This window comes from Orycteropus afer, unplaced genomic scaffold, assembly GCF_000298275.1.
Source record: "Orycteropus afer afer isolate SDZICR_OR568_19922 unplaced genomic scaffold, OryAfe1.0 scaffold00290, whole genome shotgun sequence".
In the NCBI taxonomy this organism is placed as follows: domain Eukaryota; kingdom Metazoa; phylum Chordata; class Mammalia; order Tubulidentata; family Orycteropodidae; genus Orycteropus; species Orycteropus afer.
Window position 1 is genome coordinate 2,197,231 of NW_006921877.1, and position 18,490 is coordinate 2,215,720.

The 18,490-nt window shown below is 45.3% G+C and overlaps 4 protein-coding genes across 4 annotated transcripts; 2 read left to right on the forward strand and 2 right to left on the reverse strand.

Moving 5' to 3' along the window:
- Positions 1-1,027: 1,027 nt before the first annotated feature.
- On the forward strand, positions 1,028-4,396 carry TMOD4 (tropomodulin 4). The gene is made up of 9 exons (XM_007950903.2): positions 1,028-1,150; positions 1,376-1,532; positions 1,856-1,972; positions 2,468-2,557; positions 2,743-2,873; positions 2,966-3,073; positions 3,465-3,608; positions 3,863-4,007; positions 4,374-4,396. The coding sequence occupies exons 1-9, from the start codon at positions 1,028-1,030 to the stop codon at positions 4,394-4,396; spliced, it is 1,038 nt and encodes a 345-aa protein (XP_007949094.1).
- A 682-nt stretch (positions 4,397-5,078) lies between these two features.
- Positions 5,079-7,747, reverse strand: LOC103205549 (sodium channel modifier 1). Its single transcript, XM_007950902.2, has 7 exons — positions 7,697-7,747; positions 7,375-7,445; positions 7,072-7,160; positions 6,876-6,973; positions 6,666-6,754; positions 5,319-5,513; positions 5,079-5,178 (listed from the first exon to the last, which is right to left on the reverse strand). The coding sequence occupies exons 1-7, from the start codon at positions 7,745-7,747 to the stop codon at positions 5,079-5,081; spliced, it is 693 nt and encodes a 230-aa protein (XP_007949093.1).
- Positions 7,748-8,715: 968 nt separating this feature from the next.
- LYSMD1 (LysM domain containing 1) lies at positions 8,716-16,124 on the forward strand. The gene is made up of 3 exons (XM_007950900.2): positions 8,716-8,895; positions 15,251-15,603; positions 15,986-16,124. The coding sequence occupies exons 1-3, from the start codon at positions 8,716-8,718 to the stop codon at positions 16,122-16,124; spliced, it is 672 nt and encodes a 223-aa protein (XP_007949091.1).
- Positions 16,125-17,711: 1,587 nt separating this feature from the next.
- On the reverse strand, positions 17,712-18,266 carry TNFAIP8L2 (TNF alpha induced protein 8 like 2). Its single transcript, XM_007950906.2, has one exon. The coding sequence runs from the start codon at positions 18,264-18,266 to the stop codon at positions 17,712-17,714; it is 555 nt and encodes a 184-aa protein (XP_007949097.1).
- Between the last annotated feature and the right edge of the window lie 224 nt (positions 18,267-18,490).

Here is an 18,490-nt window from a genome sequence, read left to right on the forward strand (position 1 = left end):
AGGCAGGGGGCTTATGGGTCAGAGCCTGGTGGGAGATGGGAGGAGAAAAGTGGCTCCAATTGGGAATGATACTGTGTGCCTTCGTCTCTTACTCAGTCCGTCCTATCCCATCTGTATAGTTTGCATTAGTGTAAGTGGCTCACGTAAGTGGCTCACGTTTTGTGGCACGTTTATTTAACATGGTATGTTTGTGCAGCTTGTGTGTATTTTTCATATTGTAAGGATTGTGCAAGTTCAGTCCTCCCACTGATTTCAGATAAACTATGGAGGCATTTCCCACTCATTGGGCTGGTTGGTGTCACCTTCCCATCTACAGCTAGGGACAAATTGTGGGGACTCAGCCTCTTCTGAGGTCTTGCCATCCTTCCCTCAACCTGGAAGTCCCCTAAACTTTCTCAGCCCTTGCTTTCCTTAGGATCTAGAATTTTAGCAAACAGTTAACCCTTGATCTGCCCTATAAAAGAAATAGGGTTAGGACAAGAGGACTGTCCTCTTTTTTTTTCCCACAATCCTCCTTGCTTTCCATAACTGGTTTAGGAAAAAGCCTAGGTTATGGGGAAGAGAGGAGGAATTTCCCTGAAGCTGTCTACCCACCTCTTTCCTTTCAAAAGGAACTAGGCATGGGGCCAGCTGTGTTGGCAGGTCCTCCAGCAGCTGTGCTAGGGTGAGAGGAACTGACGGGTGAGGTTATAGGGGAGAAGTACTGCCAAGATTTTTCCATCATACTGTGGCAAGGCAAACCCAGCTTGATTGCCTGGGATCCCCATCCAGAGTGGATGGAAGCTGGGAAAGCAGGAAGGAGGTTCTGATTTTAACTACAAACAGGCTAACCTTCCCCCAACTTCCTATCCACAACTAGATTTCCAATCTCCAAGGTCTCATTCCTTGCTCTGCTGCAGGCTGACTGATCTCTTTGTGTCCCTACTGTATCCATGTACTTCTTCCATTGTTCAACCACTTTCCTCGTGTTCCCTAGGCTCCCGATACTGTGTGAGTACCACACAGCAGGGAGGGGGTGGGTGCCACCATGTCATCATACCAAAAGGAGCTGGAGAAATACAGAGACATAGATGAAGATGAGATCCTAAAGACCTTGAGCCCCGAGGAGCTAGAGCAGCTGGACTGCGAGCTACAGGAAATGGACCCTGAGGTAAGAAACTCAGTGGAGAATCCAGACGATCCACAGGGAACCAAGGGCAGTCCCCAGGCATTTGGGAAGGGTGCTAGGCCCTGGGTGGCTGAGACTAGGGCTGTCTGCAGGGTCTGGAATCCTAAGAGGGTCAGGGAAAAGATATCTGGAGATAATTTAGGGAACCCTAGAAGGTGCCCAGGTCAGAGTAGAGATCTGACTTGCTCCCCAAAACTCATCCCTAAGAATATGCTCCTGCCAGCTGGACTAAGACAACGTGACCAGACAAAGAAGAGCCCGACGGGGCCACTGGACCGAGAGGCCCTTTTGCAATACCTGGAACAGCAGGCACTAGAGGTCAAAGAGCGTGATGACTTGGTGCCCTTCACAGGCGAGAAGAAGGGTATGAGGACCCTGATATCCATGCCTCCTGGAACCCAAATGGCTGTCTCTCACATCCCCCTTCCATCTTCCCTCTCACCTTCCAGCTCCAAGCTGCCCAGGGACTCAGGTGCCTTGATGCCTGCATGTCAGGCTTGCACTCTTGAGCTCTTATAAGAGATCAAGAGACCTAGGGGTTGTGATTCTTGAGCTTGTAGAGGACTCGGACTTTCCAGTGTCCCCTAGGGACCCAGCATTCCACCTCCTGGAGAAGGAAAGGAAGCTGGAAACCATAATCTTGGGAGAAATAGCCTCTACCTGAACCCTCCTTCATCTCCCCATCAGGGAAACCCTATATTCAGCCCAAGAGGGAAATCCCAGCCCAGGAGCAGATCACCCTGGAGCCTGAGCTGGAGGAGGCACTGGCCCATGCCACAGATGCCGAAATGTGTGACATTGCAGGTAGGCAGCTGTGGGAAGTTGAAGGGGGTGGGAAAAGCAGGGGCAGAGATCCTGGTACGTGGGAGCCATGGCAGAGGGCTGGTGGGGAAAGCCCTGAACCAGGTCACAGAGGTCTAAGAAAGCTTTGAAAGCAGTGGGTTTTATTTTTTATTTATGTATTTTTTTTCTGTTTAGTTAACACTCAGGGCAATTTTACACGGATTATAAAAGCAAATGAAAGAGGAGCTATTCTGGCTGAAATCAGGAAGGGGTCTGCACAGACTCCCTCAGCCTCCAGTGGCTCCTTAGGGACCTTCCCATAGCTCTATCTGAATGTTTTAACATCCACTGCCTTGGGCAATTTATGGAAAGAACCCCTGGGGGAGGATGGGAAACCTCTTCGGTGTAGAAGAGGTCAGGCTTTAAAAATGCTGCAGCAGGTTTAGAATGAGGTAGAGGAATGCTTGGAACAGATCCCTTCTCATTCCTTGTGCCCCTTCCTCTTACCCTCTCCAGCAATTTTGGGCATGTACACACTGATGAGCAACAAGCAATACTATGATGCAATCTGCAGCGGAGAAATCTGCAACACTGAAGGCATTAGCAGTGAGTGTGTTTGGGGAGTGTGACCCCAAGGCTCTTGGCAGGTAGTCCCAGAGTTTGAGGAAAGGTGGTAATGGGTGAAATAGGTGAATCAGGGAGAGGGCATGAATGCATGAATGATCAGAGAACCAATGGGGAGGATACGGTGGGGGACATGTTGGGGTTCCCTTCCTGCCCTCACCCCCCAGGTGTGGTGCAGCCTGACAAGTATAAGCCAGTGCCAGATGAGCCCCCAAATCCCACAAACATCGAGGAGATACTAAAGAGGGTTCGAAGCAATGACAAGGAGCTAGAGGAAGTGAACCTCAATAACATACAGGTATTTGATGCCCATACTCCAAACAGTGGGATAACGCTGCTGATATACCCAAGCTCCTTAGCCCAGTATCTCTTTATTTTCCCTGCTGATAGGACATCCCGATACCCATGTTAACTGAGCTGTGTGAGGCAATGAAGACAAATACCCACATCCGGAGCTTCAGTTTGGTGGCCACAAGGAGTGGTGACCCTATCGCCAATGTAAGCTAGTTGACATCCCAAATTCTCTCCCCATACTCTGACATGCATCCTGGCAGGGCTGTAATAAAGGATCGTGCTGGAGGCTGTCTCCATCATGTTTTCTTAGGGCTGCCCCGATGAAGACTCCTATCCTCAGTTCCATGGCTCACAACTCTGCAATCCTTAGATCATTTTCCTGTAGGGCCATAGCCCTCTGTAACACTTAACTCCACTGCACATTTAATCCTCCTGCTTTCCTCTAGTACCTACCTTCCCTTCTGTTCCCTTCTAGCCCCACTTAAAGCTCCTCAAGAACTCAGAAGAGCTATGCTTCCCTCTTGCTCCTGTTCTTTCTCTCCTCAGTCATCTGTGAAACTTCTCCCTAATCCTAACCCAAGTCCCTACTACCCAGGCGGTGGCTGACATGTTGCGTGAAAATCGTAGCCTCCAGAGTCTCAACATCGAATCCAACTTCATCAGCAGCACAGGGCTCATGGCTGTGCTGAAGGCAGTTCGAGAAAATGCCACACTCACTGAGCTCCGTGTAGATAACCAGGTCAGTACTCCTTTCCTCTGTCTTTGCATTTAGCTAACACCCACTGAGCCCCCTCCCTGAGCCAACCATTGGGGTGGCCTCATTTTATCATTTGAATTCTCCTCTATGTCACTCTCTCTGTGACGGTCCAAATCAGCATTCCTCATCACCCACTCTGGAGAAACAAGTTCCTTTGACCTCCCAAAGAGGTCTGTGGTCTGGGATGTTGAGGAGCCCAGAGGGTAACTGATAACTTCTGTCTCTCCTTCCCCCAGCGCCAGTGGCCTGGTGATGCAGTGGAGATGGAGATGGCCACTGTGCTAGAGCAGTGTCCCTCCATCGTCCGCTTCGGTTACCACTTCACACAGCAGGGGCCACGAGCCCGGGCAGCCCAAGCCATGACTCGGAATAATGAACTACGTGAGTGACTGCAGACATGGTGTGTGATAGGGAGGGCAAAGAGGTACAGAAGCTGGTGGATACTCCTGAATGCAGCCTCAGTGCTGCCAAAGAGACATTCAAATGAGAAGTGTAAATCCTATGAGTGATTAGGAAGTAGATAGAAAAGTCCCCCTGCCCCAAATATATGCAAGTGGAGAAATGGAAAGAAGCTGGAGATAGCTGTTTGGAGGCATGGTATTTTTACCTGTGGTGTGGTTTATTTTGTTTTAATGTGGTGTGGACCTGTCAGGTGGCTTAAGACACTACCTCTTCATGAGTCTGGAAAAGAAGAGTGCCTTTGCAAAAAGATGGAATAGACTTGTGTTTTCTCCTCCTCCTCTACAGGTCGCCAGCAAAAGAAGAGATAACACCGCCTTTCCTTTTACCAACTAGAGCTGGGAGCCCTGGATACGTAAATCTTCATCTATCCCCCTTCCTGTAAATAAAGGCCCTTCTGTCTGCTCTGCCTGCCTCCTTCCTAGGGCTTTCGGGTAGAAATCTTGGCACTAACCCCCAAGGGTTACTGCCAGTTCACCAGGGGATTATTTATACTCTGGGGATCAACAGGCAGGGAGGTTCAGGTTACTAGGAGGTGGGAGAGCTCCCTCCCTTGGTATTCCCCATAACTCTGTCAATACCTGTGATCTGTTCCACTTTCACAGGGTACCTAATCTCAACCCTGTTTCCAGATGTGGCCAGGTGCCCCCCTCCTCCCAGAGCCTACCCACAGCCTTCATGTGATCTGAAGGGGTAAAGGACTTTCAGTGGAGGTGGGAAGGAGGCAGACAACATGAAGGGCAAAGATTTCCTTCTGACAGGCTTATTAATAGGGCACCGGGCTGCATGCAGCTGACGCCTGGCATGACTTTGGTGAAAGGTGGGGGAGGGGTTCGAAGTATGGGGAGCTGTGTACGTTGCAGGGAAAGAGTGTCTAGCCTGTGAATGAATAGATTTGAAATCCTCAGATAGGATAAGGAGCCAAAATTTCCTCAAGTTTTGCTTCCAGCGCCTGTTGAAGTTTATTTGTGAACTGAATGGGGAAAGAGGGTGTCAGTCCAAGGGGAGGTCAGGGGGTTCATCTTCATCAGAGTCAAACTCAACATTTTCATCTTTCACCCATCGACCCTGTCCATCCTGGATCCATCCAGAGCTGGAAATATTGAAAAACCAATATTGAGGTTTATTAAGAAGTTAGTGGGGATAAGAAAAAAACAATTGAATAGGTTTAAAAAAAAAAAAAAGGAAAGTCAGAAAAGAACAAATCTGAGGGAAGTGATTTGGTATACTTACCTTCGAAGGGTGAGGTAATGATCCAAGGCTCGTCTTCTTGTGGGACTCATGGGTGCAGGGGCTGGGACAGTTGCTGACTTCTTGGCCTGTGGACTAGCTTCTGGCTCAGATTCCCTGCTCATCTTCCCACTTTGGAGTTTAACTTCTGGGGGTGGCAAAGGGGAACAGGAGATGGAGGGACCAGGGGTTTCTGGTCTGGGTAGAGAAGGATTGAAGACTGTGAAAGTGGTAAAGGATCCATGACCCTGACACCAGAAGAACTTGATCGTGCCCAGCTACCACTATTGACCGCTCTGATAGGGATCACAATAGAAGGTCCTGGATAGAGTAGGAGGAAAATGTAGAACAAAACTCAAAATCATAAAAAAGACCAGAGTTACTGGTCTGACAGAGCTTAGTGGAACCCTGAGACTGTGGCCCTCAAACACCTTGCAGGCCTGGAACTGAACTCATCCCAAAGAATCAACTTTCATCCAAACAGACAGGTCTATAAGGTGATCAATAACACCAGGGAGGAATGCATGCCTTAGAACAATCAACTATATGTGACCAAAAAGCATTTGCTTGGGGACAAAACTCAGAAGGCAAGAAGGGACAGAAAAGAAGTATGAATGGAAACAAGAAACACAGGGACAAAGTGGGAAGAATGCTGTTACGTTGTGGGCAATTGCAATCAAGGTCACAAAACAAAATGTATATGAATTGGGGAATAGGAAACTAATTTATTCTGTAAACTTTCACCCAAACCACAACAGGTTTTTTTTTTTAAGTGGTAAAGGACAATCCCCTGTGATTCCCAATTCCTCAAAGCAGTATTCCTTAAACTGTGTTCATGTATTTTGCATGAAAAAGGATTCTAAAATCAAATGGATTTGGGAAAGCCTAGGTTAAACAAAATATTTTAACTTTTGAAATCACAAAATTCTCTTTTTCTTGGAATACCAATTGGCATCTTCAGAACACTAGTATTCCTCAGAATATAATTTGGAAAACAATAATTTTAGAGCCATCTATCTCCATCTGTCCCTCCCTAGTGATTTCCCACACCAGTAGTTCTTTTCCATCCACTGTCTCCATCTTTTTATGTCTCTAACCAATATGAAATACCTTCTCACAGTTACTCCCCTATTCTTAGTTTCTCCTCGTATAGCAATGTTCATTGGGGAAAGAACACTCTTCTCAACAAACGGTGCTGGGAGTTGGACTCCCTACTTTATACCATATACAAAAATTAACACAAAATGGATCACAGACATAAACTTAAGAGCTACTACAGTACTGCTATCCTTTCCCTATTTACCATCCTCAAATCATCATCATTTTCTCTGGTTTTCCCATCCCACAGACCTGTACTTCCGGCGGCAGCAACTGTTATAGTGGGGAGCTCTGTGCAGAGCAGTCTGGGTGATTAATCGAGTCTGGGCCAGCAGAGGAGCCTGGTTTGGAAATGGGGGGTAAAGAGTCAGAGCCTTCAGAGCTAGAGAGAAGCCCAAGCCCTTCAAGCCTGGGATGTGCAACAGGGTCTTATCTGGGGCACACCTTCCCCTCTCTGATTACCTCAACTTTGGTCTCCTCCTGTCTCAATTCATTCTGTGGTCTTGGGTTCTGTTCCATTCCATTTCCTGGCTGCTTCTTTCCATAAAAACGCTGCAAGCCTGAGGAGTAAGGGAAAGGGAGTTAAAAGCAAAGTGCCAAGAATGGTCTGCAGAGCTTTTGAGGGTTTACTGTTTATCCCGTCTTCTTCTAAACTTACTGGACAAATGCTTCTTCCCTGCACGGTGGGCAGTCAGCATGGCCAGGGTGTCCAGAACAGGCCGGTGAGGACAAATGGCACAAGCAAAGCTGAGAAGTGGGACAGAAGAAGATAATTGGTGTAGGTGTAGGGAACGGAGGCCTACTGTAGGTCCTACTCTGTTCTAGTAGTCCTTTCCAAAGTCCAACTCCCAGGTCTCCTAACCTCCTCACTCTAGATACTCCAGAACTCTTCCTTAATAACAAAAGCTAATTGAGGTCCCAACTGCAGAATCCTCAGGCATAAGCCACTTCTCGCCCTCACCGTCCATCCCGTAGCATCAGTGCCTCATCCTCCGGGATATAACTGGCCAGCAAGTCACCGACTCTTCGTTTCTGCAGTGGGTAAGGGAAGAAGTCCGGACGAGATCAGCGGGACAGTAGTAAAGGAAATGATAGGGGCGAAGGGCCAAAGGGACTAAGGGCCAGTGACCACAGAGCGAAAAAGATGTCACCACCCAGTTCCAGTAGCCTGGCACTCTTTCGACCCCCACTCTCCGGAGCTGTTGCCAGAACAACGAAACAAAGCTCCTTCAGAGTCTTAGAGGGCGGCTGAACCTGCTCCAGACCTCTCTTTCTGCGCTTACTTTGAGCACATTGAGTTGACTCCAATCGTCTCCTTCCCTTTTGAAAGACATCTCGACTGCAAATCCTAGAAGCAATAAATTTGGTCGCACAGCATTCGTCTCTCCTTTCAGGCCACCGTAGCAAAAGAGAGGCGGCTCCTGTCCCTCTTCCAGTTTTTTTCCGGTTGGCCTCCTTACTTCCGGGGACCCGCTTCCCCTCATGCACTGCGCGATCCCGAAAGCACCCTCCTCTCGTCCAAAGGGGACTGCATTTCCTATGGTGCCCTGCGACCCCGCAGACGCGAAGCCTCTTGGGAAATGAAGTCTTTTCTCAAAGAATTTGTCTACCGGCAGGAATCACGCCCTTGCATCTAGGCAAATTCGAGGCATTTAGAGCGACAAGAACCTATATGTGGAGCTGATGCTTGAGTCCGAATTTTAAGACCAATCTGATGTGGAGCAGGCCCTTTAAGATCGCTAAGTGGGTAGTGGACTACAAACTCGCCATCCTCAAGCGCTTCGTCTGAAGTGCCAGCCCACCTAGCGTGGGCCTGACTAGTTTCTGACCCTAGAGGACCAACCCTGGGACTGGGCAGTGCCGGGGTGAGGGGAGCCCCAGAGGCCGTGCTGCCCGGCTTGGGGGCAAACCGAGGAAAAGGTACTGAGGAGGTTGCCTAGAGTTCAAAGGTCAGAGGTCAGTGTAGTGAGGAGTTGTGGGTGTTCTAATGGGACTCGGTAGAGACTGAATACCCAGGGGCCAGGTTTGTGGAAAAAGGGCCTGGAAGGAGAAGAAGCAAGAGCAGATAATATCTGCTTAGAATATGCTAGGTCCCTAGGGGAGGGAGGGTAGGATTGCCTGGGGCGAGTGGAGGTTCAGCGAGTGGAGGGGAGCTGAGGGCGGAGCGTAGGGAAGGAAAGATTTAGGAGAGAGGAGGGAGGAATCTCCCTGGATATCAATTCCCAGCCCCCAGCCCTGTCACTGTCGATCAGTTAGCCAGTCCTCCCTCTGTCGCAACCCAAGCTGTCAGCAGGGTGAGGAGATGGCTTCTCCCTCTAGACAGCCCCCGGTCGGGGGATCTGGACTGCTTCAAGGGAGCCGGGCTCGTTCTTATGGAAGCCTGGTGCAGTCTGTCTGCTCCCCAGTGAGGGAAAGACGTCTGGAGCATCAGCTGGAACCTGGAGACACTCTGGCTGGACTAGCACTCAAATACGGGGTGACGGTGAGTCTTCCAGGACTAGGTTACTGACAGCCAGTTAGGAGAGAATGAATGTGTGTAGTGACCCTTCTAGGTAACTTTCCCAGAATTTTCCCTGATTGAGGCTGTGCCTGCACTGCCTTTATCTTTGTTTTCTGTTGTCAGTGTTTCACTGTCTGGATGGGACAAATCCTGTCCCACTATCCTAATGGAGAGGAGCAGCTCTTACTTGTTGAAGCCTAATATATGCCAGATACTATGCTAGGTTCTTTGCATATATTTGATCCTCACATGCCTATCAAGTATACAATTACTGTTCACTATTTGTGGATAAAGGAGCTCTGGTAGTGTAGTGCCTAAGGAACTTGACTGCTAACCAGAAGGCTGGCGGTTCAAACCCACTCCTGGGAAGGAAGGTTGGTCAATCTACTTCCGTAGTGATACCTCCTCAGAAACCCAAGGAGGGGTCGCTATGAGTCGGGGCCTACTCCATGGCACATAACAACAACAACAACACTTGTGGATAAAGAAATTGAGATGAGGACTGATCTGTTAACCAATTTTACCAGAATCAAACAGCTAATGAGAATCTTAGTTGGAATTCAAACAGGTCTGTCACACTCTAAATCCTGTACTATTATTAACTACATAGAAACTTTTTAATTGAGAGTGATTAAACATTTACAGCAAATAATGGAGAGCTGGTTTTTAGTTCTAAGTTCCTGGAGTGCCTATCTCTTCATGTTTTTTCCTTCTCAGTGCTCAGCCTTCTTCCCAGTAAGGTGGCCTTTCTTGGTAAGGAGAAGGTACTCTTTACACCAAGTAAGTGTAGGATGCATTTGATAGGTGTAAAAATATATTGTATTAAAGTTGGTGAGTGCTTTTCCATATCTTGTCCAATCCCTCACAAACAAATGTTAAATTTAGCTAACATCTGTATGTTTGCTATCTTTAAAGCACTGTGGTAACCATCTTGGAGATAGAAACAAAATGTGTGGCTCCCTTCGTGTGAGAAATTTCCTGGGACAAAAATAATGATAGTAGGTGGCAGAATGTGGTAAATGTGTAATGCTGTTAACAAAGATGGGAAATTAGAAAAGGAGATTAATTTTTACTTGGAAGGGGGAGGAGGTAAACATCAGTGCAGCTTTTGAAGAAGCTATCACTATGGTCCTTAGAAGACTTTGAAATTCTTTTCTCTCTGTTCCTCTCTGATTTATGTAATAACTGTTGTTTACATAGGTTTATGTCTTCTTAATAGCCTATACTGTCCTTAAAGGAGGCCTGGTAACACAATGGTTATGTGCTCAGCTCCTAACTGAAATTTCATTGGTTTGAACATACCAGTGGCTCGGAGACAGAAAACTCCTGGCAATCAGCTCCCATAAAGATTACAGCCTAGGAAGCCCATTGGGGCAGTTCTCCTCTGTCCTATAGGGTCACTATGAGTCAGAATCAACTCTATGGCACACAGCAACAACATACTCTCCTTAAGAGTAGAAACTCCTTTCAATTTTATGTCCCTAAAGTCTGGTATAGTCCCAAGCGCATAGAAATTTAATAGATGTTTTTTGAATGAATGAATGAGTATGGCTAAGATTTTTACACATAGAGATTGAGAGTGCAGAAGAGAGAACATTTCAAGTAGAGGGAATGGCCTAAGCAAAGGAAACCGAAAAAACAAAACTCACTGCTGTCGAGTCGGATCCGACGACTCAGGGACCCTTCTTTGGGTTTCGGAGGTGGTATCACTCCGGAAGTAGATTGCCCAATCTTCTTTCTGAGGAGTGGCTGGTGGATTTGAACTGCCAGCCTTCTGGTTAGCAGTCAAATGCCTTAGGCAGTATGCCACCAGAGCTCCCCAAGCAAAGGAAGTGGGTATAAAAGTACAGAACAGCTCCTAGATCTTACCTGGGCCTCAGAAGCCTTGCAAACAAGGGAACTGGGGTACCAGTGAATTAACAAGTACTTATTGAAGCTTTTTTTTTTTAAATTTCTCTGTACCCTTCCTGGTGCAGAGAAGCCTTATAGTCTAGGGAAGAAGAAGAATCCCTAGGTTCTAGTTCCATTCTGCTGCTTACTGACTGAGTGACTTTGCTTAGTCACTTACGCTCTCTGGAACCTCAATTTCCTCACCATTGGTAAAATGTATTAAATAATGATAATTACCTAAGTTATTATTTATATATCACTTAAGAAATACTTTCTATGTAGAAAGCTCTATGGATGTGTTACTTCGTAGTATCTTCGTAAGACTATGAGGTAGGTGTAATTATTCCCATTTAAAGATGAGGAAACTGAGGCCTAGAAAGATAATTTATAGATCATGCAACTAGTATAATTAGATTCAGACCAGGTTGTCTCATTCTAAAACTTTTACTTTCAACTGCTCTGTTATACTAACTGGTGGTACAGTGATTAAGCAGCTCAGCCACTAACTTAAATGACAGCAGTTTGAACCCACCAGCCTCTCCATGGGAGAAAGAAGTGACAGTCTGCCCTTCCATAAAGATCACAGCCTTGGAAACCCTATGGGGCAGTTCTACTCTGTCCTATAGGGTTACTATAAGTCCGAATCAACTCGATGGCAACTGGTTTGGGTTTTTTATTATTATTATCCTATCTAGATTCTAAGGGCCTTTGTAACTCTTAAAAACTGTGACTCTATGGTCCAGGCTCTCTCTGGACTTTGACCTTGGTTACATCCTTTTTAAAAGTAGGATAATTTCCCCTTATATGGTGCTGCTAAGATATAATAAAAGAAACAGAAACTTCACAGAGTAATTCATAATGTCTTGGAACTGGAAGGGACTTAGGATATTATCTAGGCAAAATTAATAGCATAGAAGCCTTTGGCAAAGTAAAAGCACAAAACCAAACCAAACTCACTGCCGTCGAGTTGGTTCCAACTCATAGCAATCCCCGTTGGACTTCCAAAGCTGTAAATCTTTATGTAAGTAGATTGTCCCATTTTCCTTCCACAGAGCTGCTGGTGGGTTTGAACTGCTGACCTTCTGGTTAGCAGTCAAATGCCTTATCCACTATACCACCAGATCTCCTTGAAAATACAAAAGTGCAATTTTAATGTGTTTTTATTGTTCAGATTAATCTGATTTTATTTTTAAACACATTATAACTGTATAAGATTTTATTAGTTAAGTTTATGATGATAATCTTGCCCCAGGGTAGAAACATCTTTGATACTTGACAGATAATGGATTTCTAAGCTGATTATGGGTTTCCAAAACTGGCAACCTGGCTCTCTTATAGTAAAATACTGATGCACTATATTTGTGGTTCGTATATTTTATTATTTATTTATTCATAAAGCATTAATGAGCCCCATTAATATCAAACATTGTGGGATGCTGAATAGTGCTCTGGGGATACCAGACAGCAAGTTACCATCTCTTCCTCTAAAGGACTCAAAGGGTAGTGGGAAAGACAAACATGCAAAGAAGTGTATAACAAACCCTACTGTCATCAAATCGATTCTGACATAGCAGCCCAAAGGACAGAATAGAACTGCCCTATAAGGTTTCCAAAGTTGTAAATCTTTATGGAACCAGACTGTGGAGTGGCTGGTGGGTTCAAACCACCAACCTTATAGTTAGCCGCCGAATGCTTTTAACCACTACTGCTCCTCCAGTAGTTTTGGGAGTCCTGATAAGCTAACACAAAGGGAGTCATGTAGATGAGTACAAGTTTTCTAAGCAGATAAGGAACTAGTGAGGAGGCATTTCAGGCAGAAGGAATAGCATAGATAAAGACATAAAAGTGTAAAAGAGCACGGAATGTTCATAGAAAAGGGAAAAGTTTGGAATGGCAAAATATATAGGTGAAAAATATATATATAAGTGACAGAGGGAAGAGAGATGAAGCTTGATTTTTCCTATCAGGGCTACACTGAGAAAGTCCTTGAATGTTAATTTGGATTTTATCTTTTAGGGCCAGGAGGAAGGAGCCCTAGGAGGTTATAAACAGATTTATTTATTTTCAAAAGATGGATGTCAGCAGAATATAGAATGGGTAGTAATGGAGAAAGAAAGACCAGTTAAAAAACTGTTGCATAACCCAAATGAGAAATATGAAGGGTCTTTTCTAAAGCATCATCGGAGAAAGATGTGGCAGTCACATCCATAAAGATTTACAGCCCTTGTTGCATTGGGGTAAATTGTAGTCAGTGTCATGAGACAAAGTGTATGTGAACTGCTATATGGAAAGTGAATTTGCTCTGTAAACTTTCACCCAAATCACAATTTTAAAAAAATTAAATAAAAGATTTACAGCCTTGGAAACTCTGTTCTATCGGGTAGCTATGAGTCAGAATCAACTCCGCAGCAGTGAGTTTGTTTTTGGGATTCTAAAGCAATGGCAGTAGACGTAAAGATGAGACCATGTGTTAGAGAGATTTTTTAAGCACTTTCGTTGCCACTTGGATATGGGTGGTGGAAGGAAAGTATGAGTTGAGGATGACATTTATATTTCTACCCTTGGAGATCAGGTAGATGGATAGTGATGCCAGTCACTCTGTCCAGTATTTGATGAATAGGTACTAGATAAATACTTCATCAATGAAATTGCTTATATTATACTGGGAAAAACCTTCTCAGAAGGAATATATAAAGACCGAGGATTCTAGTTCTAGCCCTGCTATTAACTTGCTAAGTAATCTTATGCAAGTAACTTAACCTCTGAGCCTCAGTCTTTCATCTTTAACAGAAGTTCTCAAGTGAGGTTAGGAGACCCCAGAAGTTCTTGAGACTTCTTCAGGTGTCCCCAGGGTCTAAATTATTTTCATAATAATAATAATTGATTATTTGCTTTTTCATTCTCATTCTCTCATAACTGGATAGTAGTAGAGTTTTCCACAGACTGTATGACGTGTGATACCACACTAGATTGAATATAGATACACATAGGAGAACTAATTGTCTTCCATTGTCAGACATTAAAGTGATTTGCAAAAATATAATACAGTGCCTCTCTTCTCCCTACCTTTTTTTGTTTTGTTTTGGAAAATACAGTTATTCTTCATTCAGATGTTTATGTTAACATGTAATGAGTTTATTACTTTTCAATAAATACATGTTTTTAAATTTTCTCAGTTTTAATTTTTTTTTTTTTTTTTTAAGTTCATTGCAGCGTTATTTGTAATAGCCCAAGACTTCTGACTTAGGTAGTCAGTCAGAAACATGGAGCATATTCCCTAATTTCCTGTCCTGTTCTCTCTACTTGCAAGGACTGTCACAATATATTACCATGCAAATAATTTTAAGTAAGAGAAAGGGAGAAAATCAACAAACGTGATAAATTCCACAACAAGGATACTGTGTTAGCAGTTGAGTTAGAATTTCTACTTGGAGTGAAACACTAAGACAAAGTCTATTGGACTCTACTCTGCAAGCTAGTAATGACAAAATGCACAGCATAGATCTTGTATAACTATGAAAAGCAAATTTACGCAAGATCACCACCATTCATCATTTATGCTATGGCTGAAATAGAATTCGACAACATAAACCCAAAATTTTTTCACAATTACTGGCTGAAAAAGTAGAGGATATTTAAGAGAATGCAAATAAAGTAGTAATCAAATAGAACTTTTTGGGGTAAAATGGAGGAGTTCTGAAATCTAGGTGGTTTTAATTCTCTAGCTAGATCTTATTTTGCCTTTCTAAAAAATTGAAGAATCCTTTTGGCCACCTAGAGGTGATTTCCTTTGTATCCTGCCAGATGATCCAAATCTCCTTTAAAAGGATCATGGCCTTATTCCTTTAAACACCGTAGTGCCCAGAAAACCTCGTGCCTTGGAGGAAGTTCTTCCCAGGGAACCCACTCTCAACTTTCATTTGTTTCAGGCTTTTACATTCTTTGGTTCTGAATCATGAGTCAAGTCTACTTGTCATTGCATTAATATAGTGATGTAATGGTAATTCTTTTCCTCAGTGAAAGAATTCACAACTAAGGCAAAGCGAACCTTTGTCAGGTGAAGGGCTGCTGCTTGCAAGGTTTCCCTTTGAGCACATTCTTCCCAGCTTTCAAACTAGTCTCCACTACTACTATTCTAGGCTGCCAACCCCACCTCTCTCTCTCTTTTATAGTATGTTCAATATTGACAGCTGTTAACCACGTAAACCAAACCTCTTTGGGGTACTCAATAATTTTTTAAAATGTAAAGGGGCCCTGAGATCAAAAAGTGTGAGAACTGCTGATCCATAAAATAAGAATGATGTCAACCCTTTGTACTTTGGCTTGGTTGTTACAAGGTCAGATAAGACTGTACAATAACTTTAAAAAAAAAACAAACATGAAATGCTATACAAATGTAGGATTACTTGCTATTGCTGTTATTAATTTTGGTGACTTTTCTTTTAAGATGGAACAGATTAAGCGTGCAAACCGCCTTTATACTAATGACTCCATCTTCCTGAAGAAAACCCTCTACATCCCCATCCTGACAGAGCCCAGAGACCTGTTCAATGGTTTGGATTCTGAGGAAGAGGAAGAGGTACAGCCTAGTAAGGATGAAGCTGGGCCACACTCAGCTGAGAGGAAAAAGCACGAGATAGGTTCGAGACATGCTAATGGTGAAGTCCTCCCCACACCTGGCCAGGAACCCCCCACACCCATCCATGACCTCTCGGCCTCTGACTTCCTTAAGAAGCTTGATTCACAGATCAGCCTGTCAAAGAAGGCTGCTGCTCAGAAGCTGAGAAAAGGGGACAGCAGGTAAGTCTTATAGTTCCTTTTAAGCCCTTCCATGAACTCCTCCTTTCAACACACATAAAAATAAACACAGTGCCAGCAGAAGCAAGGTGATACCTTTTTCTCATGTGGCTCCAAGACATGGAGCAGAGACAATGGCTGCTAGAATGAGTAGAAGCAGTGGGGAACTGAGTTCTATATTCTCGTTGGAGTCCAACTTACTGCTGTGATGATCCATGAAGGAGCATTAGAGTTAGGACTTATCCAAAAGGTATTGAGACATGGTCTTAGAGCAAACAGCTCACGTACTAAAGGAGAAGCTTAGCTTCTCACATCTCTTTTCATTGAGGCTGTCCTTAGGTTCTTCCTTTGATTTGTCACCCTTTCCCCTTCTCCTCACCTGCAGGGTGCCTGGGGAAGATATAGGTCCCCACCTGAGCTCCCCTCGGATGCAGCAACGAGCAGTCCTTGGTCCTGTGCCGCTGACCCAGACCTCACGGACCAGAACACTACGGGACCAGGAGGATGAAATCTTTAAACTCTGATGTCCCCAGAACTGATTGAGAGCAGCAAGATGTTGAAGGAACAACTTGAGGGGGAGAGGAGCCTGAGGTGAGGCTCAAGAACATGGCTTCCCAGCCCACCTCCCTCCACTCCTGCCATCTTCCCCAGCCTCCTTATCCATCCAAGGGTTCCTCGGCCTGGGGAAGTTTTATTATAAGAGTAGGGGATGAGAAATAGGCCTCTTTGGTTTTTTGGCTGAATCTAGTACCTTAGATTCAAAAGTCTCTTTTTACATCCCTGCTGCCTTTCCTATCCCTTCACTATTCCTTGGCCTTAGAGCAGGGAAGCAGGGAATCCTCCAGCTCTCAACTAAGTATCTAATTTATTTGGTGCTATATTGAAGTACTATTTATTTGCTGTATTCCTTCACACTCTTAGCCAAAAAAAAAAAAAAAAGGGATTTCTGTGGTCTTTAGGTGAGGGGAACCAAGAAACAGTGAGCCAGTGACTACTGGTTCCCCACCTCCTTGGCCAAGTGTATGTTATTGAGGATGGGACAGTCAGTGATGTGGGCCTGCTGCAGAAAATGGGGGATTGTGCTGGGCCTTCCCCCTAGTCTGAAAGTTAAGGATTTGGGCTCAGCCTTGACTAATTAATCCCCTATCACTCCCCAGCTCTTGCTCTGAGAAAAAGTAGCACTATAGGGTTCTGAATTCTCCATCTTACCAGTTCACCCCTCTGACCTGCTCCTCTGCTCAGACTGTGGTGGGGCTAAGGAGATGGAAGAAGGCTTATGTTGGGGTTTGAAGAGGATCATAGAGCCCCCTGCTTTGAGGGGTCTGTGTTATAGCCCATCCCCACCAGAGCCTATCTATCTATGCCTTGTTCCTCACTGCATATTTATTTACAATTTGTAGCACTGATCTGCGGTACAGTTTTTTGAGTTTCTTCTTGAAGTAGGTGAGACAACCTCATTGATACTGGAACTAAGCCTCAGTCTCCCGTATGGAAATGGCAAGAGGTGAGATAAGTGGTGTTTATTTACCGCCTTTCTTCTGTAATGATCGGAAGGTGTGAGAAGTTGGAGAGATTAAACATTGAGCCCTGTGCATGTTTTAGTAGTTTTATTTCCCCTGTGAGACTCTCCCCTGCCCTAGCCCCTTCTTCCTGTACTCCAGAATAGAACCTCTGGTATCTGTCCATCTCTGCCTAGAGCTGGAGGTTCTAGGATGTTCCTAAGGACTCTCTTACCCTTTCTGTCTTTAGTGTCCCCAGAGGGATTAGATGAACTGTATCCCCTTCTCTTAGTTCATAGAGGAGGGGGATTTCCTATTTCAAACGTCCCTTATGGAGGAAATAGAGATCCAAGTTTCACTTCATCTTTTTCAGGCAGTTTTGTTTCCTGTCCTGGGTTTGAAACGGGAGAGGGGCCTCAGCCCTCAACATTGCTCCTTCTCCATCAGCCATTTGGGTGTGGGGTGGTCTCAGAGCCAAAAGCACTCTTGGGAAGGACTGAAGCCTGAAGAGTGAAAAGCGTTAGTGCAGATGAGCAGGGTTAGAAAGCCCATTATCTGTTGTTCTCTCAGTCAGACATTTTCCCAAGGTGGAATGTGTTGGGTTCAGGACTCTCAGAGCTTCCCCTCATCCAGCAGCTTCCTGAGCCCATCACAGATCTTGCCAAGGTGCTGAGTGAAGTCAGGCCCATAGAGGGCTGTGAGCAGACTCGGGTCAGAGAAATGATCAAACACATGGCGGATGCGGCCGTGTGACTTGGGCGTAAGGTGGTGCTCCACCAGCTCCAGCAGCACATCCCGGCACTCAGTCAGCAGGCGGGCCAATACAGCAGCCTCAAAGGTGAAGTCCACCTCGCCAAAGCTAAGTGCTGTCATGGCTCCCTGCCGCAGCTTCTCACGAAAGCGGGTGGCCAGGGCCAGCTCACTGGGGCCAAAGCAGCCACTGCGGTGCAGCACAGCCACCTTGACAGCCACCTTGATCAGGTCTTTGATAACCCGCTGGGCCTGGGGCCGGCTGTGTGTATATTCTTTGGACACACGGTAGAGCTCATCCAGCACCTCACTGCTTGTCTCATCGATGAAGAGATGGGCCACGGACCGACCTGCCATCTTACTCAGTAGCTTCTTCTCTGCTTGCAGTGCCAGACTCTTTGAGCTGAAGGTCTCCATGGTTCCTGGAAATGGGATGTGTGGTCAGTCACTAGAAGAAAGGCCACAGGCTTCTTTAGAAAGAGAGAAATGGCTTTTCCCCTTTCTGCGTCTTTTTGGTTTCTTTCTCATCATCATCTTTGTCTGTCGTCTTAATTCCCCTGAGCCCCCTTGTTTCTCTGTGACCCACTCCTACTTTTCTCCTTTAATGCTGTAGGAAACTTCAATGTCCAAAACAGCAAGAG